At 46.5% G+C, this 26,813-nt stretch overlaps 1 protein-coding gene across 1 annotated transcript in view; it reads left to right on the top strand.

Moving 5' to 3' along the window:
• MDGA2 (MAM domain containing glycosylphosphatidylinositol anchor 2) overlaps positions 1 to 26,813 on the top strand; it is a 325,099-nt gene that overhangs the window by 96,668 nt on the left and 201,618 nt on the right. Inside the window, exon 5 of the mRNA XM_035888425.1 lies at positions 9,843 to 10,112. Coding sequence (XP_035744318.1) covers positions 9,843 to 10,112 — 270 coding nt within the window. The remainder of the gene's footprint in view (positions 1 to 9,842; positions 10,113 to 26,813) is intronic.

Here is a 26,813-nt window from a genome sequence, read left to right as displayed (position 1 = left end):
CAGGGATGGGGCCTCCACCCCCTCTTGGGGCAACCCCTGCCAGTGTTTCACCACCCTCATTGTAAAGAATTTCTTCCTTAGATCCAGTCTAAACCTACCCTGGTTTAGTTTAAAACCATCCCCCCTTGTTCTGTCACAACTGTCCAGGTCCAGGTGCTTTTGTGAAGATGAGAACCCTTAAACGCTGGTGATACTGAAATCTGGTCTGGAAATATCTTACTTCAGTAATTCCACATGTTAAATTGAAAAAAGGGATCCGTGGCTGAAAGAATTGGAATTTGAGCCCTTTGCCTTTATTTTCCCCACCCCTGTGAGTTCTGGAATTTCAAAGGCAATGATGAAATTGGAAAAAAGGCAAGTAGCAAGTAGCACACAAATACGGGTGATGTGTATGGTGAGCACATCTGGTTTAGGTGCCTAAACACAAACGTGTTTAGAACTGGAGGTTGTTACAGCTGGGGTGCTTTTCTGCTCTTCTGCACTTGGATCGCGTGCAGCACCTGAGTGAGGCACCGCTGAAGTTCAGAGCTCTCCGTGGCTGGCCACTACTTGGCAGTGACTGTAAAAACACATTTTTGCACCAAGGGTGATGGAGCACTGACCCAGGTTGCCCAGAGAGGTTGTAGAGTCTCCATCCTCAGATATTTAAAAGACTTCTGGACACGGCCCTGGGCAACCTGCAGTAGGGGGACCCTCCTTGAGCAGGGGGTTGGAGCAGATGACCTCCAAAGGTGCCCCTAACCTCAACCAACCTGTTACTCTGTGATGAATTCTGGTCCTACGCCTGCAAAGAGCTCAAGTTCAAGTGTGTCTGCATAACTTTTCTCCCTTGCCTTTGCTGGAAAACTCATTGCCAAGAGGAAGGTGATCCTGCCCCCGGGAAGCCTTGCCCCTTCCCAGCAGAGTCTGCAGCCAAGTCTGTGTGCCCCGAGAGAGCAGAGGAACTGCCGGCACACGTAGGGGCCTGTTTGCGAGACGGTTTGGCCCGCTGGAGTGTTTTATCCCAGCTGGTTCAATACACGCTGGCACGTTCTGCCCAGAAGAGTTGTCTCTTGTGATAGCAGGTAGAGATGACAGCTCTGTCAGTGGCAGAGAGGATGGCTGTATAAAAGTGGTTTTATTGGGTTTTGGTTTGGGGGGTTTTGTTTGGGATTTGGGGTTTTGGTTTGGTTTGGGTTTTTTTAGGTTTTTTGTTGGGTTTTGGTTTGTTGTTTTTTTTTTTAATTTTATTTTGTTCTCTTTTTTAAGGACTATTGATGAAAAGAAAGGTCCTACCATATTGCAGCAGGCTGTGGCAGCGTGGTCAATCGCAAGTTTATTTTTGCCCTGTAATTTAAAATCTGGACTTCAGCTGGGAATTATAATCTATTCTCTTTTTTTGAACTTTACTGAATAAATAAGTGCAGAAAGGATGCTCCCAGCCCTGCAGGGATCTCAAATGTTCTCTCTTTTTGCTCTGCCTTGAAAGGGACTATTCATAATGTGTCTGGTTAGGAGTATATGCATTGTATCCCTGCAAGAAATCACGGCTGTAAATTAAAAGGGCGCGTACACACACATATAGATGAAAGTATAATTCAATTATGTTCTGTTACTTCAGTTCTGCATATGAAATAATTCACAAAATGGGAGGAAATAATGTCTTTTCATTTTTGTTCATCATAGATGAGTGAGTTGTCAAGGACATGACTTGCTGCCACTACTTTGATATTGCTATTAAAGTATTCGTTTTCCTTTGCCTTTCCAGTAATCCCTAAAGCCAATTGTGACATTTTCTCGATTCCATATACCCGGACTAAATACACACATTTGTCTCACTGTAAATGCAACACCTGTTGGCGTCAGGTTTTTTCCTTTCTGCTGCATCAATGACAGATGCCTCTTCCCTCCCGGCGTGTTGTCTCTCTCGGATCCCCATCCCAGCTTCATGAACATCAGTATCGGCTCATTGATTAAAAGATGTTCCCAGTCTCCCTGCCGATGGTTTAAACTGGAAACGTTTTGTTGTAGACCCAGGTTGTTATGTCGAAGGTGCTTGGTAAACTGATGTCGTTAAGGGCGTATCTCGGGGCGTCAGTGATGGCTTAAGGACTGCTACCTTCGTGCTGGGTCTGAGAAACTTAGTTAATCAAAGTCGTTAATCGAAGCCAGTGAGTGTTGCGTGCTGTACTGTTGCCCTGTGAGGACAGGAATATGTTGTAGCCACATTTCATAATTAACCTCCGTCTGTGTGCCGGCAGTGCCTAACGTGTCTTGTGTGCACACGTTAATGCTAGGTAAAAAAAATTGATGCAGCTCCGATTTAAATGCTCTGTAGTGTCGTGACCTGGATCGTGACCCGGTGCGCTTCCAACAGCACTTTCTCATTGGCACTGCTGGGTTCACAGCCAGGCTCTACCGCCCTATGAAATCCATGGGATGCAGAAGCAATACTTGTAGACGAAAGCCTCTGAATTGAAGTCCCTTTAAAAAGGATGCAGCTGCAATATGAATGGGGACCTGAACGGTTTCCCTCGTCATGACTAGTGCCTTGTTCTTCGCGGGGAAGCGCTCGCAGTGGCACTGCGGCTTTCTTTGTCCCCTGGCAAAACCAACCATGACTTCGAAATGTGGGACTGGCGCTCAGAAACCCCGACTTCTAAAGGGCAGTAAAGATGCAGAGCTCTTTTGAACACTGAGCCGTTCTCATTACGATGTCCAAATACGATGTTTGGAAAGCTTGTTCCATGCACTCACCCGTGGAAATATTTACCAAAGCTTGCTATTGTTTTATAATGAATTTTATTATTCCTATCAGAGAGTTGAAAGAAAGTTTCCGCTGGGCAGGTTGCCTGGCTGAGTCTCTGCCGGTCCTGGGGTGAAGGTTCTGGCTGGGAGATGCTTTGCTTGCCAAACCTGGGTGGCCCAGCGTTCATCTCGTTAATCATAGAATCATAGAATCGTTTAGGTTGGAAAAGCCCTTTAAGATCATCAACCCCAACCGTTCCCCTACCCCTGCCATCCCACCCCCAAACCCTGGCCCTCAGCACCGCCTCTGCCCGGCTGTTAAATCCCCCCAGGGCTGGGGACTCGACCCCTTCCCTGGCCAGCCCCTTCCAGTGCCTGACAGCCCCAAGGGGAAGGAATTTTTCCTAATGTCCAACCTCACCCTGCCCCGGTACAACTTGAGGCCATTTCCCATCATCCTATCACCCATTACCAGGGAGCAGAGCCCGGCCCCCACCTCACTACAGCCTCCTTTCAGGCCGTTGTAGAGGGCGATAGTCATCTAAGAGAGACCTCAGCCAGGGTGAACCTTTGGAAGTGGCTTTGGGGGTGGTAATACACTCCGGTTAGCATTGACTCCTTTTGGCAGGGACATTTTTGTTGCATTAGGAATTCTGTATAAATTTATAAGATTTCATACATGAGCAGCTCCTGCATCTCCCATCAGTTTTAGTCTTGCACAGTTGTGTTGGCTCTGATGCTCAACTTGCCAAACCAGTACTTAAAACTGTAAAATCCATCACTCTTCAGCTCTACATGAACTTGAGGTCATCGGTCCTGTATCTGCATGTGTGCCGGTGTGTGTTGGTGTGTCTCCATGACCCCAACCGTGGCCCGGGGGTTTGTGATACGAACAGATGGAGCTCTGGGGCTGTGAGGGAGGAAGTGAAAACATTCGGGCTATTTACTTTAGATAGGAGATGAATAGGAAGGAAGGCAGTAGAAATAAATAAATTACATAATCTGAGATAAAACCAAATCCAGAAGAATGTAGCAGTGGAAAATAATAAAATACAACCCCAAATTAAACCTTTCAATGGAATTTTGTGGGAGCTCTGCAAAGTTTAAGCGGAAGCCAAGGAGCTCATCCCTATGCCAGGAGGCAGCTGTCTAGCAGAGGAAGCGTCTGGGCTGGTGCAGTTGCACAACTTTTCGTTTGATTGCACGTCTACCTGCTGGGCTTTGAGGCATTTTGGTCATAAAGCGCCTTTCATGTAAGAAGACCCATGCATAAATGTGGCAACGAGCCAAGCACCTTGCTTGGTGAAACCAAATTTTGTAAAACTTCAATAAGAAAACCGAGACTGGAGGCAAAAAATTGCTGCCTGACTGTCACTGCAATAGATGTCTTTTCAAATTATCTCTGTCGGGACCGTGGGAAAGCTTTGTAAGGATGTGAGGGTCTTCTCCAGCCCCAAAAAGCCCAGGTTACCTTTCTGTGCCTTTCACAGAATCCCAGAATCCCAGCATGGCAGGGGTTGGAAGGGACCTTGGGAGCTCACCCAGCCCAACCCCCCTGCTCAAGCAGGCTCACCCAGAGCAGGGGGCACAGGACAGCGTCCAGGCGGGGGTTGAAGATCTCCAGAGAAGGAGACTCCACAGCCCCCCTGGGCAGCCTGGGCCAGGGCTCGGGCACCCTCACAGTCAACAAGTTCTTCCTCACATTCGCATGGAACCTCTTCTGCTGCAGGTTGTGCCCATAGCCCCTTGTCCTGGCGCTGGGCACCACTGGGAAGAGTCTGGCTCCATCCTCATGACATCCGCCCTTAAGCTCCCCAAAGCAATACGCGTGGTAAAGGCGAACCCAGCGCATTTCAGACTCGTACCAGGAATACACAGCTGCCTGTAGTAGTTTTTACAAGAGTGTCATCTTAACGAGAGTCAGCTCTTTCGGAAAAGTCTTCCTCTCCTCTGCCTTCTGACTCGATTACATTATTTCCTGCTATCTAAAGAAATATGGCAGCTTGAGCTGCTGGGACGGCATCGTGGGTCTCTTGGTTGGGGCACAGTCACGGTAGATGCTTTACAGATGCAAAGGACGTACGAACACACGCAATGCCCTGTTGGATCAGTTCTCATGCCTGTCCTTAACAAAAGCCACCAGGAGGCATTCCGTTAAGAGCGCATAAAAAGTGTGCAGGAGGCAGATCTGCGATAGCCTGCCCTCCCATTCCAGAAAAAAATATCATTTTATGCCCCAAAGCGTGAGTTTCAGTAATCCTTCAACAATATCTTGGTATACTCATCAACTCTTATAATTGCTGTGGGTCATCTTGTCATCTTTATAAATGCTCACGCCATTTTTTAATCACGCTGGACCAAAAAAAAAAAAAAAAATAAAATGCGTGGCAATGAATTACACAGTTCAGATTTATGCTGCATGTGGTGTTTAGCCCCAAAAGTTTACAAATAAATAAAAGAGAGAAGAAATGGTTTTGAGACAGAAGATTAGGCCAAAATTTCAGTTTTTCTGAAAGTGCAAGGAACTAAGAGGATTTGCGAAACGCTGTGATCAGTGCGAGGTTGGCACATGTTATGTTGTTAAACTCGGCACTTTCTGCCCATTCCCATCTACAGGCTCCTGATGCATTTGTAAATCCTCATCCTAAAGGCAGGATGGGTGTCACCCGTCTTCTGCCATCTAAATCTGACCTGTCTGGATTAAACTAATTTTCGGGCTCTCTCTGCAGTCAGCGGAGAGATGGATACCACGGGGGAAGAGTCTTGCAAGAAGATAGCTCAGGGTAGATAAGGAATCGCCTTTTGGCAGTACCTCCTGCTGCCATTGCAACTGGAGCAGGGAGAGAGCTCACACGATAGCGAGCTCCGTTGCCCTAGCTTGAACAGGAGCCAGCCCTAAACTTTTTGTCTAACAAGCGTTTGCTCCGATAATCTGGAAGAGAGAGAGATTCCACAGCAACCCTGAGCAGCACAGGTCGGGGTTTACTGTCGCTGCCGTTATGTGGAGTTTCCTCGTCGTGCCTTCGTTACTCCTTTCTGTGCTCCAGCTTGGCCTTCCCAGCTGGTTGCAGCTGCATTGCTGCGGCATCCTTCAGGGAGCAGGTAGAGGTGTTCCTCCGGCTTGGGAGGGGAAAGCATCCCTGGGTAGAGTCAAACAGAGGAGCTCTCCGCTAAAGCAGACCTGCAGAAGCCCTACATGCTGTTAATTAACCCAAGTCAATTAATACAGGGCTTCCAGCAGCTGACTAAACTTGTGATTTAGCCCCATTCATTTCCAAATCTAGGTCCAGGCTGACGTAGAGAAGTGAGCACAAGAGCTCTCTAGCGTAGAACTAAAGCCACCCCACCGTGTCTGAGGATGCTGGAATTATCGAGCATTTGGGATTTTTGCTGTTCCCCTCCTTCATTCCCTGGCTGACTCTCCCCACTTCTCTCTTTTCCTCTCTCTCCTTGCTAAAACAGCCAGAGCTGAGGTGAGAAACCATGGGTCTCCAGCTCGTGTTCGGCATGTGAGCTGATGGGTGTCAGCTACCACCTTTCTCCACCCCTGGCTGGAAGAAGGAGAGGTCAATGTTTGCATTGAGAGTGGAGGTTGCACTCTCAGACATGGGTGAGCCTGGGGCCAGTGGTGGGGCTGAGTGTGCTTCAGTGGTGGACGGACAAAGTACAGTACTGGCCACCAGGGATCTTCCAATCTCTCCATTCCTAGACCAGAGTTTGGCAACGTGCATGTGACAATAAATCAGGCAAGCAGTGCGGTAGACTCAATTCTATCCTGAGTTGCACCGTAAAGCTGAAAATAAGAGGTTCGACGTTATTGGTGCATTGTGATATGGTGCCGATTACATGTAGGGTTTCAAACAGAGAAATACCAAAATAATTGCTCTGGATTTGTATTCTATTCATAAGAGGTGTTTGACCCTTCATATTGCAGAATCCCAGAATCCCAGAGTGGCAGGGGTTGGCAGGGCCCTCGGGAGCTCACCCAGTCCCATCCCCCTGCTCAAGCAGGTTCTCCTAGAGCATGTAACACAGGACAGCGTCCAGGCGGGGGTTGAATATCTGCAGAGAAGGAGACTCCACAGCCCCCCTGGGCAGCCTGGGCCAGGGCTCGGGCACCCTCACAGTCAACAAGTTCTTCCTCCCGTTCAACTGGAACCTCTTCTGCTTCAGTTTGTGCCCATGGCCCCTTGTCCTGGTGCTGGGCACCACTGGGAAGAGTCTGGCTCCATCCTCGTGACATCCACCCTTGAGATATTTGTAGGTGGTGATGAGATCCCCTCTCAGCCTTCTCTTCTCCAGGCTGAACAAGCCCAACTCTCTCAGCCTTTCCTCATGCTCCAGTCCCCCCATCAGCTTTGTTGCTCTCCTCTGGACTCTCTTCAGGAGTTCCTCATCCTTCTTGACCTGGGGAGCCCAGAACTGGACCCAGTGCTCCAGGTGGGGTCTCACCGGGGCAGAGTAGAGGGGGAGGAGAACCTCCCTCGCCCTGCTGGCCACACTCCTCTTAATGCACCCCATATGTGACACACGAGATTCATTTGCTGGAAACCTTAACTTCCCTTACAAATTTCTTAATATGCTTTGGTTTAAATCAGGTTTTTCACTGTAGTAGTTGAGTGTGTTGCTGAATTTTTGTTTGTGTCTGTCTAGCGGGATAGGTTGTAGTGAAGTGAAATGTGTGGTGTAAGCAAAGAGAAATTGCTGTATGCAAACCATAATTTTCATGTACTTAATGTTTTGAGTGCTGTGATGAAAGGGATGTAACGCAGCATTTTTATCACATCGGCTGCTATCCTCGTCTCTCTACCTGAAGGATGGCAAAGGGCCCCCTTTCATCTGGAGGATTATGAGGCCATTATGGTAAACAGCACCACCAGGTTGGGTTGACATTGTTGGAGCTTTCATCTTTTGTTCTAAGTTTTGAAGCATTGTTTGTGGTTCTCTTGTTCCCTGTCTCATGACTTGATGTTCAGTGAGAGCAGAGAGCAGCTCCTTGCCAGAGTTGTTCAGGAAAAATCATTAAACTCTGGAGGGGGGGAAGGAGGGGGAAAGAGGGGCCAGCGGAGTGCCACCCCCTTGGTTGGCCAAGACTCTGCAGGTCTGGAGCTCAGTTCTAGCTGCACAGCAGGTACCTGGATCCCTGCTTCTGCCACCTTCACCCAAGAAAAATCTCCTTAAGCACGAAGCATGACATACCGCCCAGTTTGTACCTCTAATCCCCAAACAGGGGTCCATCCGCTGATGGATGCATCAACTGATGAAAGACATGAGGTCAGAGGACGCGAGCAAAGAGTCACTGTGTCAGTGGGCAGTGCTGACTTGTTTTCTGTCTCTATTTTTAGCCACGCACCCAGTTTCTTCACCTTTAAGTTGGTTATGTGAACCGAGGAATTTATGCTGGGAAGCGTCGACGGTGTCCCAAGCTGGGAGGAGCTGGAAGAGGGGACGTTGCTTGTAAACCTCGGCTCTCCCGCTCTCCTAAAGTGTTTCCCCTGCTGGGGGTTGCCTGTTCTCTCTGTCCTAGGATGGGTATAAATGAGGCGCTTCCCATTTGTGAGCACCAGCCCCTGAACGCAGAGAAAGCCAATTCCTCTTGGGCGGACTCCAAAAAAAGGAAACTCTTATTTTATCGTTGGCTCTTGTATTTGCCTTCGGTGATTAGTGTGTATTCCTTTAACACTGAAATAAGATTCATATATACAGCAGGACACACAAAAATGTATCTCTGCAATAATGAGGATGGTGATATGATTTCTGGATGTAACGTTTTTATTTCCTTTCATTTTTATTATTGTCTCATTTTCTGGTATTCTTTGCCCAGAATTTCAATCCTTCACCTTTATGCCTGTGTTTATTCAGTAATAGGGCAGGTTTAGGCTAGACATTAGGAAAAACTTCTTCCCCGAAAGGGCTGTCAGGCTCTGGAATGGGCTGCCCAGGGAGGTGGTCGAGTCCCCATCTCTGGGGGGATTTAAAAGAAGCATAGATGAGGTGCTTAGGGACAGGGTTTAGTGGTGGGATGGCAGGGTTAGGTTAAAGGTTGGACTCGATGATCTCAAAGGTCTTTTCAAAGTGATTCTATGATTCTATGATTCTATCCCTGCTTTTTCCGTATTAGCAATATGCATTTCTATATTGGCTCATCGTTTACGCGGTTTGGTGTATGCCTTCACAAAGCCTGAATCCAGCAAGGGTGGCTCCCTCCACGCACGAGCATCTAAAATGAATCGCCCTGCCCTGTCCCTTCATACTGAGCGTTTCTGTTGCTCCTCTTCCATGCAAATATTTCATGGAAAAGACGAGAGAACAGAATTTAATTGCTTACTCCTCCTTTCCGAGCGCAGCATCATCTTTCCGTTAGCCTGTGCTAGTAGTTGGGCTGGTTTGCTGGTCCTGCCCAAACAAGGTCCCTGTGGCTGGTCATAGGATATTGTGCGGAAATGAGTAGGGACCCAAGTCGGCACCGCTCCCGTGTGTCTGTGAGGAGACGGCGCCGTGGCCGTGCTGTCTGCTGGAGCTGTGAGCTGCAGGCTGCACAGCCCACACAGGGAAAAAAAAGCATCTCTGCTTTTTTTCCATCTTTGGTTTCTCCGTGTGCAAGGAGATGTTGTCCCGAGGGAGGTGACCCTTCCTGATTCAATGGACCCAACCCAAGCTCTACAGGTTCACCCCAGGTGGCAGCCAGGTCCCAGGGAGGCGGGGGGATTAAGAAGCCTGGTTTTCAATGGGGTAGGATCTGACTTGAAGAGAACAACATGCTTTCCATGCCAAAGAAGAAGATCATTACTAATTCCTTTCTTCCAGGCTTTAAAATCCAGTGTGCTGGCACCTGTCCCACGCGTTATACATCAATTGCCAAGCACGAGCGCAAGGTTGTCCATACGTAAATCCTCATCTGCAGTTTGACAGCAAGGCGAAAGGTGATGACTGAGCAGGGCGAGATGCATGGTGTTGGGGGAGCATCGGGATGGGGAGCACCCGTCCCAGAGGGCACCCGGTCATGCGAAGAGCGCTGTAGCCAAAGTGCCTTCGCTCATCTCAATGGGCTTCAGCGTGCTTGTCAGGACTGAGCAATACCACCTACACCTTTCTCTTCCTCTTGTGTTTTGCAGCATCCCCTTCAATTAAGCTTCTTGTGGATGACCCGATCGTGGTGAACCCTGGAGAAGCAATCACCTTAGTGTGTGTGACGACAGGAGGGGAGCCAGCCCCCAGCCTGACGTGGGTGAGGTCTGCCGGCACCCTGCCCGAGAAGACCGTCCTGAACGGTGGCACTTTAACGATACCGGCCATCACGTCAGAAGATGCTGGCACGTACAGTTGCATCGCCAATAACAATGTCGGAAATCCGGCAAAAAAGTCCACCAACATCATCGTCAGAGGTAAGTTGAGCTGGCAAACTGTTGGCCTTTATCTTGGAAGACGAATTGAATCCTAATCTGACAGGATAGCAATGTTCACGGAGAGGTGTCCTGCGGTTCCAAATGCATTTCTGGTCATTTTTAACAGTGTATGAGCAACCTGATCTAGTTAGCAGTGTCCCTGCTCACTGCAGGGGGGTTGGACTAGATGACCACTAGTGGTCCCTTCCAACCCTAAACGTTCTATGATTCTATTCTAATTAGTGTTGGTTTCAAATAGCCAGCGGCTCTAGAGCTGGGCTCAATGGAGCAAGGGTGGCGTGGTGCCCCTTTGCACTGTGAAGATGCAGCAGCTCTCCCATCCAAACTGGAGAGAAATGATCGCCAAAGGACAGCCTGGCTTCTGGGCATCGCCTGTGCTGGTCCCCTGCACGCACGCCTCGGCAGTGAGCGCATCCCGAGCTCCTGGCGGTGGCGTTACCTCCTTCATCCCTTTCTTCCTCCTCATCAGCTGAACGTGTTATTGAAATTAAGGCTGTTGTGCATGCTGTGAGTCTGCTGCCATCAGATGACTGCTCCCTGGGTAGGAGCTTTAGATTGGTACCTATGCTTTAATTATACTAAATAGCAGGATAAATGTCTGTCTGAGATGAAAGTAAGAGAAGAGCACTTGCAGAACAATTACTGCCAGGTGGAGAGAACCTCTCCCCGGTTGTTTATCGCCTTCTGGATAACCCCAGGGACATGGCCACTTGGTTTGAAGAAGTCGTTCGATTGGCTGATAGGCATCATCAGCGTGGATTAATCTACCTGAACCAAACAGTTCATCTGAAACTAATTTTCTATAATCTAATCTGCGAATGGTCGTGAAACATAAACTCCCACGCTATCGGAACTTTAAATAATAGCATGTGATTAATCATACTCAGGAGAAACTGCTGTACAGAGACCCAGCGGTGTGAATATTTTATGAGAGCCATAACCCCTGTTCACTTCTTATTGCCCAACATATCATACCCTTCAGCAGGGCGAGGAATTGGAAGCTATTTCTGTTCTGGGGGTCAGGGAGAGAGCATCGCATCCGCCTAGATCTGCAGGAGTTTATCAGGAGATGTCCATAGATTTATTTGTAATATTGGATTTCTGTTTGAATTTTTTGACGTTTGGCTTAGGGGTTTTGTTGTCCAAGAGGCAGAAGCAGAACATAGCACCGACGTTGATGTGCTGTGATTTACAATGGTGATGAGGTGGCGAGGGGGAGCCGTGAGTGGAACGCACGCTCGGAACGAGCAAGGGAAGAAGAAAGGCTTTGTGTGAAAAGAAACCACGCTATTTTAATTGACCCAGCAGACAGCATCGGCGAGCCCAGAGGAAAAGCCAAAGCCCCGAGCTCCCTGCAGATACAAATTTCATGAGTCATAGCATAATAATAATACGGCCGCACATTTTTATTTATAGAAGACGGTGCCTATGAGATGCCTAGGAGCCACAAGCTGTTGAACAAAATACCATTAAAGCATTTGAGGCGACTTTTTTTCCTTTTTCCTCTCTGCTGGGTGGCCCTGTTAATTCCGAGAAGGGACCGCAGTAAGGAACAACCCATTAAATAAACGAAGCACAGCTCCCTTCTAGCTCCAACGCATTGCTGCCTGCTAGGATTTTCCCCTTATTATTTCTGTTAAAGGGGAAGAACTGTCTTGTAGGAAAAAAAAAAAATCTTTATTCCGCTCTTGGTTGGTTTATCTTTGCTGAAAGTGATGCTGAGTTTAGGAGTGAAATACGAGAGAAATTCATATCAGAGTTTTCATTTTACTTTGTGTATATATTTCTTAGCATTCTGCCTGTAGCTCATTGCTTCTCCCTATTCCATCTCTTTTTTGTTGTTGTCGCGTATCGAGATTTTCACACAGCAGTTGAGGAGAAAAGAGTATTTACTTGAAATAGCATCTTAGCCTTGCAGGAGAAGCATTTGGTAAATGGAGTTCACATCGTCTGTCAGGTGGACTACCAGTCCCAGGATTAGCCAGCAATCCCCTAATCTCACCCAGAAAGAAACGTAAAATTGTCTCAAAGCATCATGGGGGCTGAGATGAAATTTGAATTCCCTTTACAATTCACTGAATTTCACTGTGTGTTTATCTGAGCGTGCCTTTGTCGCATGGGCTTCATTCCACGGGTGCTACCTTACCTTCTGCAGCTCTTGATAGGATTTCTGGGAGTTTTCCTATCTTTGTATCTGACTTACCAAGTCCGTGACTACCCACCATGCCTGACACCGAACCCATCGTGAATGCATTCAATGCATTTAATAATGATAATAATGATGATGATGATGATGATAATGATGACGACGATGATGATGGTAATAATAATAATAAATAATAATAATAACAACAATAATAACAATAAAAACAATAACAAAAATAATTATACCTAAAACCAGAGAGCGTCCTTCAAAAAGGAACAAATAAAAGTAAAGAAACGAATAACAAAATTAACTTATCCTTTTTGAAAGCCAGAAGCTATGTGGATCCATAAGCAAGAGAGGCAACAGATGAGGCTGTGTTTAAAGAGCAGATTGGGGCACAGTGGTGCCAACATGACGCCGATGTGTATGCAGGTCAGCTCTGTGCTTCTTCGAGTCCATTAAAAAGTGGGGATAAATATATTGAGATGGCAAGGTGACCAGGTATGACAGCTTGGGGGAATATCATAGAATCATTTAGGTTGGAAAAGCCCTTTAAGATCATCAACCCCAACTGTGAACCTCCCCCTGCCATCCCACCACTAAACCCTGGCCCTAAGCACCTGGGCTGCCCAGCTTTTAAATCCCTCCAGGGATGGGGACTCTACCCCTTCCCTGGGCAGCCCCTTCCAGAGACTGACAGCCCTTTCGGGGAAGAAATTTTTCCCAATGTCCAATCTAACCCTGCCCTGACACAACTTCAGACCATTCCCCCTCGTCCTATCACCCGTTACCAGGGAGAAGAGGCCGACCCCCACCTTGCTGCAGCCTCCTCTCAGGCAGTTGTAGAGGGCTGTGCAAAAGAGTTGGTGCAAAATGTGTCCGTGCGGAAGGGCTGTGGAATGGGTGTTCTCTGCTTCTCCCAGGTGTAAACAACGAGTAACGTGTTCTCCGCTTCTGCAGGTTGTAGGTAACCAGCTTCTGCAATTGCCATGTGCTGTTGAAGGAGTGGTGGGACAGCAGGTGCCACGGCAGGTTTCCATTTGTTAGCTCCCAGGATTTATCTGGAAGCCTCCTAATACGGTTAAGCATTTAATATCTTCTCTGGTTTTCCACTGTTACTTGATTTCCTCCCCTTCCAGCGAACATTGGCACGGAAGGAGGTGTTTGTTCTTAAAATAAAAAACAAACTAAAGCTGCCATTGTGACAAGGAACCTGTTTAGTCATAACAGTCTTTGGGTTTTTTTCTTGCTTTTTTTTTTCCTTTTTTCTCTTTTTCCTTTGTCCCTTTTTTCCTTTTTTCCGTTTTTTTTTCCTTTTTTCTTTTTTTTCCCTTTTTTTCCCCTTTTTCCCCTTTTTTTCCTTTTTTCTTTTTTTTCCCTTTTTTCCCCCTTTTTTCCCTTTTTTCCTTTTTCTTCCCCCTTTTTTTTTTTCTTTTATTTCTTGATCTGCATAACTTAAAAGTAATTTCAAATCACTTTCAAAGCACCGAGTCGGGTGCTTGCTCATCAGTTCAGGTGAACACGGATCCCTTGCAAAGCAGGACCCGCATACATCTGCGGAGGGAGGAGGCTCCCTCACACGCTGCCTCCTTCAGCAGTTGAACGAACACGTGCAGCTCAAGCAACGTCCCGTAAAGACGCCCCTTGCTTGAGCAAGGTGTAAAGCTGCAGACTCGGCTCCCTTTGCCTCCAGTCCTCTGAGCTGTTGTGTTGGTGCCTTTCCCTTTCGGCCATCCGGAAATGTTAATGAAAGTTTTGCTGAGATGATAAAGATAAATAGTTCTGAGTACGGCAGTGCCGTTCGTTAAGAGGCACGGCCATAGTGCAGTATCTGTCGTTTCCTCCGCTTGCTTTGAACAGGAGCTCACCAGAGGCAAATCAGTGACCGTGCACTGGTTTACCTGTCGAAACCTTACGGAGAAAACCGGCTGAGATGCAGCCGTTTTGAAGAATGCCATTATCAGCTTAACTGCACCCAAAGTCACCGCAAAATGCCTCGTTCCATCAAAGGCGTTGTCGTCCGTCAAGGTGTCTTGGGTCAACGACAGAAAGAAGAAACGCTCTCTCATTTCAGCAGAGCTGGCTGCTCCCCAATTCTAATTATGAAAGTTTCTTTCTAAGTATTCTCTTTAGATTAATGAGTTCTTTAAATGATTGCAAGCCTGCTAGCATTTGAGTATTGGTGGGTGTTCTCATCAGTGGCATCTTCACATCCTGCTCTCAGACTGATGATTAGAACAGCTTCCCATAACATATTTCTAGACAAAACCATTAGAAAGCAGAGGAAGCTCTAAGGGAATCTTGACTCCTCTCATTTCAGTAAAACTTGATGTTTTTATCCTTCTTTTTTTTTAAAAAAAAGCTCTCTCAAGTAGCAAATCCAACACACCCCCTCTGGATAAACAAAGTTCCCAACAACCTCCATGCCTGATGTGTGTATTTTTTGCTGTGCTTGCTTGTGGGATGTTCTGATTTTCTGACTTTTCCATGGCAGAGTGAAAAAATTTTCTTCTGATGCAATGGAAATGGCCTGTCCTAAAGGCCAGGATGGGGGAAATCTGTTGCACTTCTTCCAAAGTTCTTTCCCACCCAAAATATTTCTGTTAATTTGCTTTCACCGTGAATTTGTCACTATACACCTCTGTTGGTCTCAACTAGAGGGAAGTGATAATCAATCTTCCTATGGATATTTCATTAACGAAAATAAGAAGGAAACGCACACACATACATTTGTGTTAAAATCAAATGCAAACCTTTTTGCTTACTCACAGGCCTTGGGCCAACGCACATGGTGATATGGATACTTCTTCATGTCCCATGCACCCAAGGCCATGCAGAAAGGACTTCACATTATTGCCAGGAGCTTGGGAGTTGGAGACCTCGCTGTGATGTGGCCCTAGGCTCTCAGTTCCTTGCCTTGATCTGGCGTGGGAAGTTGAACATCCAGCCCATCCCATGTCCCAGGAAACTGTTCGAGCCTGAGGATCTTTCAGACGTTGCTCTTGTAGTTTATTTTACTCCTTTAAAATTCTCTCTTCAATACTTATTTGGAGCGGGAAGCAAAAGGCGTTAGAGAAATGGTGACATCGGCCTTGTAATCATTAAGATACTGCACGAAAGCATGATCATCACAGTGCCATACAGATTTTGGGAGACAACTGGAAATGTCAAAAGAGGCAGGAATCAAGCCCATATGTCTACAGCTTCTGGAAAATTATACATTTTCAACATGACTCGAACAGGGTACTCAGAATTATAGAGCCTGGAAGAAAAAATACACCAAAGATGCTGTGAAGGGGAAAAGGAAAACGAAATCTCCCTGTAGCTACCAGTATGTCAATGAAGAATTAAAGGCTTTTGATGATGAAGGACGTAAGGTGGCTCCTCCATCCAGTAAGAGAGCAAAAATGCTGGGTAGCAAAAATGCTCGGTAGCATCTTAGCATCTTAGACTAGACATAAGGAAGAAATTCTTTCCAGTGAGGGTGGTGAAACCCTGGCAGGGGTTGCCCAGAGAGGGGGTAGAGGCCCCATCCCTGGGAACATTCCAGGCCAGGTTGGCCGGGGCTGTGAGCAACCTGATGTGGTTCAAGGTGTCCCTGGTCCTGCAGGGGGGTTGGGCTGGGTGACCTCTGGGGGTCCCTTCCCACCCAAACCATTCTGTGATTCTGTGATCTTTGAAGGCCATCTGTGCATCAGATTGGGAAACAGGTAGAGCTGGAGAAATGTTTTACAGGCCTTAAAGTACGGAGCACTGGAATGATTTGGAAGGGTGTCAGTGTGCACCACCTCGGCTTTGTCGCCTCATCAGCAACTTCTCCCGTTGCCTGCTTTAAACAGATCGCCTTGCCTCTCCCGTTGCAACTGCAACATCCTTTTAGTGCCAGTTGACTCTGGCCGTGTGGCTTTTCCCTTCCGTGAAGTGGACACCTAGTGTCTGGAGTTAATTTTTCAAAGGGGTGGGCTTCCCTGTCGGTTTAAATATAAAATAGTAATTTTAACTGAGCTGTGCGCAACATTAGCAGAAAAGATTTTGCTGAACAAAGAGCACTCTGGGGAAATGCTTTTTAAGGCTGAGATTGCTGGAAGCACCTATGCCATTGCGTCTTTAAAAACTGTGTGTGACCTGGGTAGCAGTGACTGCTGGAAAAGAAGGGGAAAAAAAAAAGCCCAGATTGTGAAATAAATAAAGGAATTTTTTGTTGCTTTTGTCATAGATTAAAAAAAAAAAATAAAAAAAAATCTGGTATTGCCGTTGTCCACTTTCAAACCCCTGCTTATCCTTCTGCTGTCCTGCAACAGCTGTTTATCCCAGAGTTTTTTCTTAGGAATTCCCCTTGTTGGTTTAGAGCAGTTGCGTGAAGTAAAGGATAAAAATAAGTCTGGTCTGGTTACACGTCAGCACCGCTGCTGCCACCCCTCAAGGATCCTCCAGTGCTGTTAATTGAAATGTGAGCCGGGCCCCCGTGGGCTGATGCCAAATGCCAGAACAGAGGCGAGGCTCAAAACTTGTATCTGAAAGGTGGAAATTGGGTTTGGGCGGCACCCGTGACAGTCGCAGCCGGTGGGTCACCCGGCACTTTGGCGGTATGCCGGCCAGCAGCCGAGCGATGTGTCCGTCTGACACGCATGACCATCAGCTGGCATCATCCATGACGGTGGGAGCGCTGGTCAACGATGCTGGCTCCATCACACCAAATCTAAAATGTTGGGGTTTCTGTGCAACTAGCAGAGGACCTTTTTTTTCCCCTCCATCTTTTCCCTCTCTCTGTATCCTGGGAAGGTCTCGGACTGATTACACTAGTGCTTTTTTCATGGCTCTGACCCCACACCAGCCCTCCTGGCTTGCCCGTGGGAGCCAGCACCACTGCAGGCATCTCCTCGGGGTCTCTCCCAGCTTTTTAAGCATTAGTAGTGTTTAGTCAAAAAGAAAAAAAGCCATCCAATTCTGGTTCTTCCACCAAGAGATGCACCCTGTCAATGGGATTTCATTGAGACAAGATTTTAGCCTAGAAAACCTCATCTTACGGCACATCCAGTGTGTTGCTACAGTCATAAGTTACCAGGGCGCTCTCCTAAAAGTTTACAGCTCTGAGAATGAATGTGTAAAAAAGTTGAGCTTCAGAGTTTAATAAGTCCATTTATTTTTATTATCTGCCGTAGCAGTCTCAGGCATGTGCGCTCTCTTGCAGGCTGGAGCGCATCATGGACGAGTTCATAAACCGGTTCCATATAAAAATGGAGATGGTTTATTGTTTCTGCTGCCCTTTCATTAGGACTTCCCCGAATTTTTGTGGACAGACATTTTGTTTTTAAAAAAGTTTGCTGCTATGCAAAACATCATGTGGTGCCTCTTGGGAACCACATTTCTATAAAGATTTATCGGAAGGGATTTCAAGCGGTAGCATTCATTTGATCTCTCTCCTGCCCCTTGCGCTGTGGCTGCTTCAGGTAGCCGCGTTCTTTCTTCAGCGGGAGCAAGGGAAATACTTATCATTACTGTTGGTTGGCTGACAATTATTAACGACTAATGCATGATAATTTTTTTTGGCAGGGGTGTGGTGTCACAGTTTAATATTGTACTAGGTCTTTGCTGATTAATACGCAATGAGGTCTGTGTAGACTTTTCCTGGTAACGGGCGATGGGATGAAGGGAAATGGTCTGAAGTTGTGCCAGGGCAGGTTTAGGTTGGACATTGGGAACAATTCCTTCCCCTTGGGGCTGTCAGGCACTGGAAGGGGCTGCCCAGGGAATCATAGAATAGAATCATAGAATCATAGAATGTTTAGGCTTGGAAGGGACCACTAGTGGTCATCTAGTCCAACCCCCCTGCAGTGAGCAGGGACACTGCTAACTAGATCAGATTGCTCAGAGCCCCATCCAACCTGGCCTTGAATGTTCCCAGGGATGGGGCCTCCACTACCTCTCTGGGCAACCTGTTCCAGTGTTTTACCACCCTCATTGTAAAAAATTTCTTCCTTACCTCTAGCCTGAACCTACCCTGTTCTAGTTTAAAACCATTTCCCCTTGTCCTAACACAGCTGGCCCTACTAAAAAGACGTTCCCCATCTTTCCTATAGGCCCCCTTTAGGTACTGGAAGGCCGCAATCAGGTCTCCCCGTAGCCTTCTTTTCTCCAGACTGAACAAGCCCAACTCTCTCAGCCTGTCCTCAAAGGGGTCGAGTCCCCAGCCCTGGGGGGATTTAACAGCCGGGCAGAGGCGGTGCTGAGGGCCAGGGTTTGGGGGTGGAATGGCAGGGGTAGGGGAATGGTTGGGCTTGTTGATCTTAAAGGGCTTTTCCAACCTAAACAATTCTATGATTCTATGATACTTAACAACGTTACCGTTTTGTCAGAAGTTTTTCAAAGTTTAGTCTCATCCTGCAGGGAGAGGAAGAGAAGAGAGGAGAAAGAACAGTGCATGGTGGTTTTTTTCCAATGTTACCAAGATACTTTGATGACCTTGAAATGTGTTTTAAGGTTCTTCCTTGCATTGCATCCGGCAGCTGTGAATGAGATTGGTAGGTCTCCGCCCAGTCTGACAAATCAGTTTGGAAAGTTTTATAGGATCCCGATTAATTTTTGAGGCACCGAACTGTGGAATAAAAACAAAGCATTGAAGGGAAACGCATCCTGTTGGAACAAATCCAGGCTCTAACAAAATCCTGCAGTCGAGTAAAGCTCTTGAGCCACACATGAAGCAGGAGATGGGGACAAGCCGGTGCGGAAGCCTTGGAAACTGGGGGTTTGCTTTTGGAAGAAAGGCAAGTAGTGTGTGCTGAGTTTCATTTGCAGCGTGTGGGCAGAGAGAAGAGTGAAGATTTGCAATATATTACTTCTGGGCATCCAGGAAAACTCAGCGAGGCTATTTTTTTTTTTTTTTTTCTTTTCTTTTTTGACAGCTTTGGCACAAGAATTAAACTTTATAAAGGCATTGGCCCTGGAAAACACCCAGCTGTAATGTGCAGAGGATTTATAATTTGTTTGGCAAGCGCACAGCCCACTGGGGACTGTGTCAGCTTCTCTGAATTGTTTAATTTACAGCCCCATTCTTGTCTGGCTTGTGACGAGGCTTGTGAAGTTCCTGTCGGCCCATGAGATGGGCAATCTGTGGGATGGGGTGGCCCCGAGCCCATGGGTCTGGCTGGGATCACACGCAGCATGTTGGCTTGGCCAGCTGTAACGGCGTGGGATTTCGGAGCATAGGAAAAGTTTTGGGTTTATTTTCCCTTTCTTCTGCTTGGGGGGTTCAGAAAGTACTGAATGCCAGCTGCCAAATTTTCTCCACTACTTAGTGATCAGCCATCATTTATTTTTTGCTATTTCACCCTCACATACCCACCTTGATGCGTTTGAATTATTATCTGCATCTGCTTAGAAATAGAGACGAAAGCAGCCTTACACCAGGCAGACGGGGCTGCGTTGTGTGCTGGTCCCTGGTGGGACACTCCAGTTCCTGTCCCAAAATCAGCTTTACCCTGGTGTGACACCAGGGGTGACTCCTGGTTTTCACGAGCAGGGAACCACAGCCAGGAGGTTGTGCAGTCTCCATCCCCGGAGGTTTTCAAGCCCTGAACAACCTGGTCTGAGCTCACATGAAGCCTGCCATATGAGGATGAGCTGAGAGAGCTGGGTTTGTTCAGCCTTGAGCAAAGGAGGCTCAGAGGGGATCTCATCCCCACCTACCAGTACCTAAGGGGTGGCTACAAGGAAGATGGAGACTCCCTTTTCACCAGGAGTCCCATGGAAAGGACAAGGGGGCATGGACACCAGTTGCTCTTGGGGAGATTCCCATTGGACAGGAGAGGGAAATTTTTCCCCATGAGAACAGTCACCCACTGGAATAATGTCCCCAGGGGAGGGGTTGACTCTGCCACATGGGACACTTTGAAGCCTCAGCTGGACAGGGTGCTGGGCCATCTTGTCTAGACTGTGCTCTTGCCCAGAACGGTTGGACCAGATGATCCTTGAGGTCCCTTCCAACCTGGGATTCTAGGATTCTATGATCTGGCCCTGCTTTGAGCAGGAGGTTGGTCTAGAAACCTGAGCTCCCTTCCCACCTGAAAATTTTGATGAACCTGTATGTCTTTGCTTTTCTGACGATGCTTATTTCTCTTGAATATTTACTTCTAAAAGCAGTTAAAAGAGAAGCCATGCTGTGTTTCACATACTTTGATCTCGTCTTCATCTATGTAATGGATCATACGCTGAGTAACTTGTAAACCGAAATCTTCTTCATTAGAGAGGAGTATACACCTCCCCTTCCTTCAAAAGAAAAGCAGGGAAAGAAATAGGAGCTAATTAACTAGAGCACGTGTAAAAACAGACACCTGCCACATGACATCTCCAGAATAATAAATCCTTTTCTTTTAAAAATTAGAAGCATTTGTAAAAATAGAGAGAAAACCTGAAGTCTCTCCACAGTATTTGCATTTAAATTGAAAATGTGAATGCATCTGGCCTTGTAAGTGCCAAATAATTACTTGATATTAAAAAGTTTGGAGATGCTCTAGTAGAAGATGCTTGACAACTTAATTGTTCTGGTAGCTACTGAAAGTTAAGGTTTAAAAAACTTTAAGCTAAAACCATGTTGACAGAAGCAAAATGAACTGTTGGTAAAATGCTGAGAGTACGTGTCTTTTTTTAGCAAGACTGTATTTCAGGTCTGTCTTTGGATAGGGAGGTGACTAAAGGGAACATGGCAGGCAGCATAATTTTGTCAATATGCGCTTATTTAAGAAAATTTGAATTTTGAGAGTGGTCCACGTTGGTGCATTCTCCCTAAAAGCTCTGTGAATGTTGATGTGGGTATGCTATTTTGAATGTTCTCCTTAGGACCCAAACAAGGTGCGCCCTGCCTGCTGGCTCGGCGAGCGTGTTTTCGGCTGGAGAGAGTCCTCCTATGTGGAAACAACAAATAGCATTATTTGCTGCTAATGCAGGTGACCCTACCTCTGCACAGAGCTTGTGGGTGATTTTATTTCATGTTAGACTGACTTCTAATTCTGAGCAAAACATGCAGACCTCCCTTCAGAAGAACCAAGTTTCCTCATCTCAGCAGTGGACCAAGCAGTTTTACGGGGTTATAGAGAAGAACCGTAAGGGAAGAGAGCTTTCCCTGCTAGAGGAGAAAGAAAACACCAGCACGATGCTGGCCTCAGCAGACCTGGTGGTCTCCCATCAGCCAAGAATGAATCTGAATACCAGAGTACAAAATAGATGCAGGCAAGCTGGCAAGACTTTGGGTATTTAATTCAAAAAAATGCTGTGGGCTGGTGCTACGCAGAAGACGTTGAGGGAACAGTCCTGTCCACTTTCTTTTCATCCAGCTTAGTATTTTTGTAAGAGAAGAAGGTGAAGTCTATGGCTTGATAGGAGGTGGTGGTCACTCCAGGAGTTTCTAGGTCCCAGGAACTGGCTGGAAGACAAAGCATATGTTGGCAGATTTCCACAACTTGGGGTTTGCAGGGGTTTATTGCTTTGTTTCGTTTGAAGAATGACTAGGGTGAAAAGATGTAGAGATGTGCACTGATGTGGTCTGCGTGGGGGATTTGCAGATCCTGCCAGGCCACGTCTGTCTTGACATCATTTGATGTCAAGTTTAAACACCTCGGGGAGAGCCGTGGTGTGTGGTGCAGGATAGTTTTCAAGATAGCTCAGAGACAAAAAGCAAAACCCAGATGGAAATAGGTGGCTGCTGCCTCGCAGTCACGCTTTGATTAAAAAAACCCCACAAACCAGCGTAATTATAGAAGCTGAGTGTTAGAATAGCACAAGAAATCAAAGCTGAAGAGTAGAAGGAGGAAACGGGAGGGCTTGCAGAAACCTTGGCATATCCGGAGGAAAGAGCTCCGGCACCCAAGGCTGCTACTCGAGCAGCTCCGTTTGCTGCCGGTGTGCTGTCTAATTAGAAGTGCTCAGTGCCCAGTGACAGTGAGGACCTGCAGATGGAACTGTGAATTGCAGCATTGCTTTGCTTTATCTGTTATTTTAATTAGCGACCAGCAGATGTATGAGCCTTTCACCATATATTTTAGCCTTTCTTGTATGCATCTTCTTTAAGTAAATCTGAATTTGGACTTACTTTTTTAATTATTTTTTTTTCCTTTCTGTTTATATTATTCCCTCAAATCCATTAACCTTATTTCTCCTGCTGTTTGGAAAATAGACTTCTTAAAGCACCAACTGGACACAGAGGTTTTTATCCAACCATTTCAACAGCTGCATCACATTAGTGAAGTTTCCTATTCTCTATTGTCCAAGAGTCACACCCTGCTCCAAACTCAAAATCGCCAACACATCGTGAGGTCCAGTTTCACTAGAACAAAGTTTTGTACCCCTGACCTGGCTACAGGTTGCTTCATTGAAGCATGGCATGAATCGTAGAATCCTAGAATCCCAGGTTGGAAGGGACCTCAAGGATCATCTGGTCCAACCTTTCTGGGCAAGAGCACAGCCTAGACAAGATGGCCCAACACCCTGTCCAGCTGAGGCTTCAAAGTGTCCCATGTGGTGGAGTCAACCCCTCCCCTGGGGAGATTATTCCAATGGGTGACTGTTCTCATGGGGAAAATGTCTGTCCACGTTGGATCTTAGGTATGTTTGGACATGAAGCTGAGACGTTGCTTTTGATCGGGCGTTGATGTGGCTGTGGTGTTCACAGAAGAATAGTGTGGCCTTAGGAAGGGTTCAGTCTGTAAATGCGGTCTCCTTTTTGTTATTGAAATTCCCCATACAGGGCTGCATGTCCGTAACAGTGCTGAGTGCGATGGACGGTAGTCATTCATCAGAAAGGAACAGAAGCGGTTATGTACAAGATGCTTTAGAGTAGGCTCATGTGTGTCCAGAATTGATGTGCAGACTGCACAGATGTTTACAAACCAGATAAACCTCAATTACGGAGAGCTGATATCTGCAAATTCTGTTGCGTGGAGTATGGATTTGCTCTTCCGTTTTAGAATGAGACTGGAAGACTGTAATATGGAATGATTTTCTTTTTGTTATGTTGCTTTCAAATGTTTTGCTGGTTGACAAAAGCAAATTTGAGTTTTCAGTCTTCCATATACACAAAATAATGTCAGTACGTATTTTAATGTAACAGAATGAAGTTTAACGGACTACGCTGTGATAGTCACCAGTGAGAAGGATATTTTGGACAGTTGTTAAATTGTCTCTACTCAGCTTAGCTGCTTTATAATATAGTTTAAGGCAATATCCTGTAGAATACAGAAGACAATGCAGTTTTGTTGCCCACGGCCAAAATAAACAAAGACTTTGTATTTCTTTGGAGCTTATGATAGGAACTTGCATTTTGCCTCTGTTGATTTGATAGAGGTAGACATGTTAATGAAGAAATAAACATTAGAGAACGATTTCCATGAGTCTTTCTTCAGTGGGAATGGCTTTTTATTTAGGACAGGGATCCACTTATGCTGGGCTTTCACATAAAAGTAAATAAACCAGACAAACTGGACCACACTGCAGTTTCTAAGGTGTGGAACTGGAGCAGATTCCTTTGTTTCACACGTTCCTTTAATCATTCAGAGAAATAAATCTGAAACCCAGCCCAGTTGTGTAGCTGCTGGATGACAGCTTTGAGAAAGTAGGGTCTAAGAAAGCATCCGGAGGTATCAATATTTGGGTGGCTGGTTGCCTGCGTTGCAAGGGAGCGTGGTAGGGTGGTCCCTGTCTCATAGGAATCCAGTATAACAGACTCCTGGTCAGCTGGTGGCCCAGGATCCCCCAGCTTAAACACAGATCTTTTCTCACTTAACAGAGAGGATCGGACGATTAGTCCAAGTTTGTGATGGCTTTGCAGTTAGTGATGTGTATCGTTGTGATAGAGCAAAGCTCAGGTCACAGAAGTGATGCATCAGGGCAGTGGCATAAGTTGAAATGCACCTTTTTCTCCGCTGTTTGAGGGTTGAGACGGTTTATTTCAGGGGAGCACAAATAATTCAGAATTCCTGCACTAAAACATCACTTGATGTGCTACTATACATTTTTGTGTGCCTTTAATGACAGCGAGCCAAGTAATTCTATTTTTTCCTTATTTCTCAGTGACAGGATACCTACAATTTTATAAAGATAATGTGTCAGTCATGGACTCCAATAAGCCAGACTCCACTAAGCCAGACCCAGGTGCTTACACCACCTATGTCAAGTACATCCGTTCTGTACGTTGAACTTGGAATTTAACCAAGTGCTGTATTTATTTATTCCTGAAAATCTATATTACAAAGCTGGTGCCTTAAACCTGGAGAGGCACAGGTGAGCTGTGTCGGACACCTCCACAGCTGCAAGCAAAACCAGTGAATTGCTCCTTGAGGGGAAGGGAGTTGAGTTTTAATTTCCCTCTACAAAATCTGGGCACCAGCAAAGACTGCAAGTATGAGCAGCAGCGTGCAGTGAGGAAAGTTGGGTTCTCAAGATGTCTCGACAGATTAGGAAAAAGGTTTAGGTTTGCGAATACACTTTACAAGTCTTTTAAGGACTATCTAAAATCTTTGTTGTAAGGCTGTGAATCTTTTGAATTGCAGTGGTGTGAAAGCAGGATTGCTTTTCCCATCTGCAAGGCTCTAAGGAGATGAGGGGCCTCGTATGATTGAAGCAAGAGCTGGTGATAAGAGTTGACTTTCTTTACCCGCCGCCTGCCTTATATCTTTCTCTCAAGAACCAATGAATCATCCCAGTAATCATCTTTCGGTGCAAAGATCACAGCAGTAACGTGGAGAGTTGCTTCTCAGTCTTTTAAAGCAAGCAGCCTACGTCTGGATTAACAGTCTGGAGTTTCTAGGGAACGAAGCTGGGTTTTGCAGCTCACTTCCCAAGCAAGCTGTTCCCACAGTGCTTTTTCTTGCTTTTTTTTTTTTTTTTTTAATGTGAAAGAGAAGTCAAGGCAAAGGACTTAATGCAAAGCACATAGAAGTCGTGGAAGGACCGTCATTCCCTGTGGTGAACTTTGGGTCAGATCTTTGGTCTTTGTCTTGCTTTGGTCTTGTCCTATCTGCAGGCCATTGGCAATAAAAATAAAGTCAAGAATCTTTCCAATTAGCGCAAACTCTTTCATGCACGTGAAAAGGAGACATCAGAGGTCAGTGACAGCTGAGCCCTAGGAAGGGATTGCTGCCTTGCCTGACCCAGGGGATGCAGCTGAAATACAGAATGCCCAGCGGTTTTGGAAGATCCTGGAATTGGGCTGGATCTAGAGGTGAAGGTATTGGTACTTACTTCTCAAAATGCCAGTGCTGGGTGCTCAGAAACAAGTGGCGTGCTGGATGCCAAGTTCACCAAACCTCCAAAAAAGTGCTCATGGTGCTCCAAGACACGTGGAAGCCTTCACATCTAGAAACAAGTGGCGTGCTGGATGCCAAGTTCACCGAACCTCCAAAAAGTGCTCATGGTGCTCCAAGACACATGGAGCTTGGCAGATTCTCAGGTGACATTCTCATCTTTTTCATTGCGGGCAGGTTAAAATAAAATTGCTCACGAGCCTTAACAAAATGTAAAAGGGAGCAACCAAAATCAGTCGAAGCCACTTCTGGTGAGCGCACATGGACCTCATGTGGCACCCAACTGCCCAGTCAAGTTTAAAATCAGTAATTTGCACAGTCCTGCTACTTAATATTGCTGTTGCCGTGGGCTGCACACAGACACAACCATCAGCAAACACCGAGCCGAGCCTTCCCCCACGTCCTGCGTCAGCTTCGGAAGTAGCCAGGGGCCAATAGTTATCATCTCAATGCCAAGAGCGCAGCGGCGAATGGATTTGCGTACGGTGTTTGATGCCGTTGATGTACCCTGAAATGGGCACTCACGAGATACGAACATTTCGATGCATTAAAGGAGCATTTCGGGTTGGTCAGGGTGGGGGTGGGAAGGTACGACTTACCTGACGAATGCAAACAGACCATAGTTGAGATACTGAAAGGCATTTTATTACTTTGAAATGTAATTAATGAGGGAGGGCAAAGGCAGCTTTATGAGGAGTTTGAGGACAGAAATGGTTTCACCTTTCCCTGTTTGATCATATCATAGTTCTCTGGGGCCTCTTTGGAGACAGACTGGCACTTTCCTGAGTCTCAAACTTCAGTTACAGACTTATTTGTACATTTGCTGCTATTTTGTAGCCCTGTGTGTCCATAATGTCCTGAAATCTCTGCTGGGATGCTGCTGGGGTTAGCGTGTCTGCAGCACCATCTCCCACATTTCGCTGCTTAACCCCGTGTCTCTTTTATTTGCTGTATCTATGGACGATGTCCTGTGCACAAGGCTTTAGAGATGGGAGTTTGCTGGAGCAGATCAGGACACTGGATGATCCAGCCCAGTCACTTTTTGTACCTAACACTCAGCCTGCGTGAAACCAAACCAAGAAGCAACAGCCACAGAATCCCAGAATCCCAGAATCGCAAGTGTTGGAAAGGACCTCCGGAGCTCACCCAGTGCCACCCCCCTGCTCAAGCAGGCTCACCCAGAGCAGGGGGCACAGGACAGCGGCCAGGCGGGGGTTGAAGATCTCCAGAGAAGGAGACTCC

Source organism: Egretta garzetta, unplaced genomic scaffold, assembly GCF_000687185.1.
Source record: "Egretta garzetta isolate BGI_Z169 unplaced genomic scaffold, ASM68718v1 scaffold21, whole genome shotgun sequence".
Taxonomy (NCBI): domain Eukaryota; kingdom Metazoa; phylum Chordata; class Aves; order Pelecaniformes; family Ardeidae; genus Egretta; species Egretta garzetta.
This window is presented reverse-complemented; position numbering and strand designations above follow the sequence as displayed.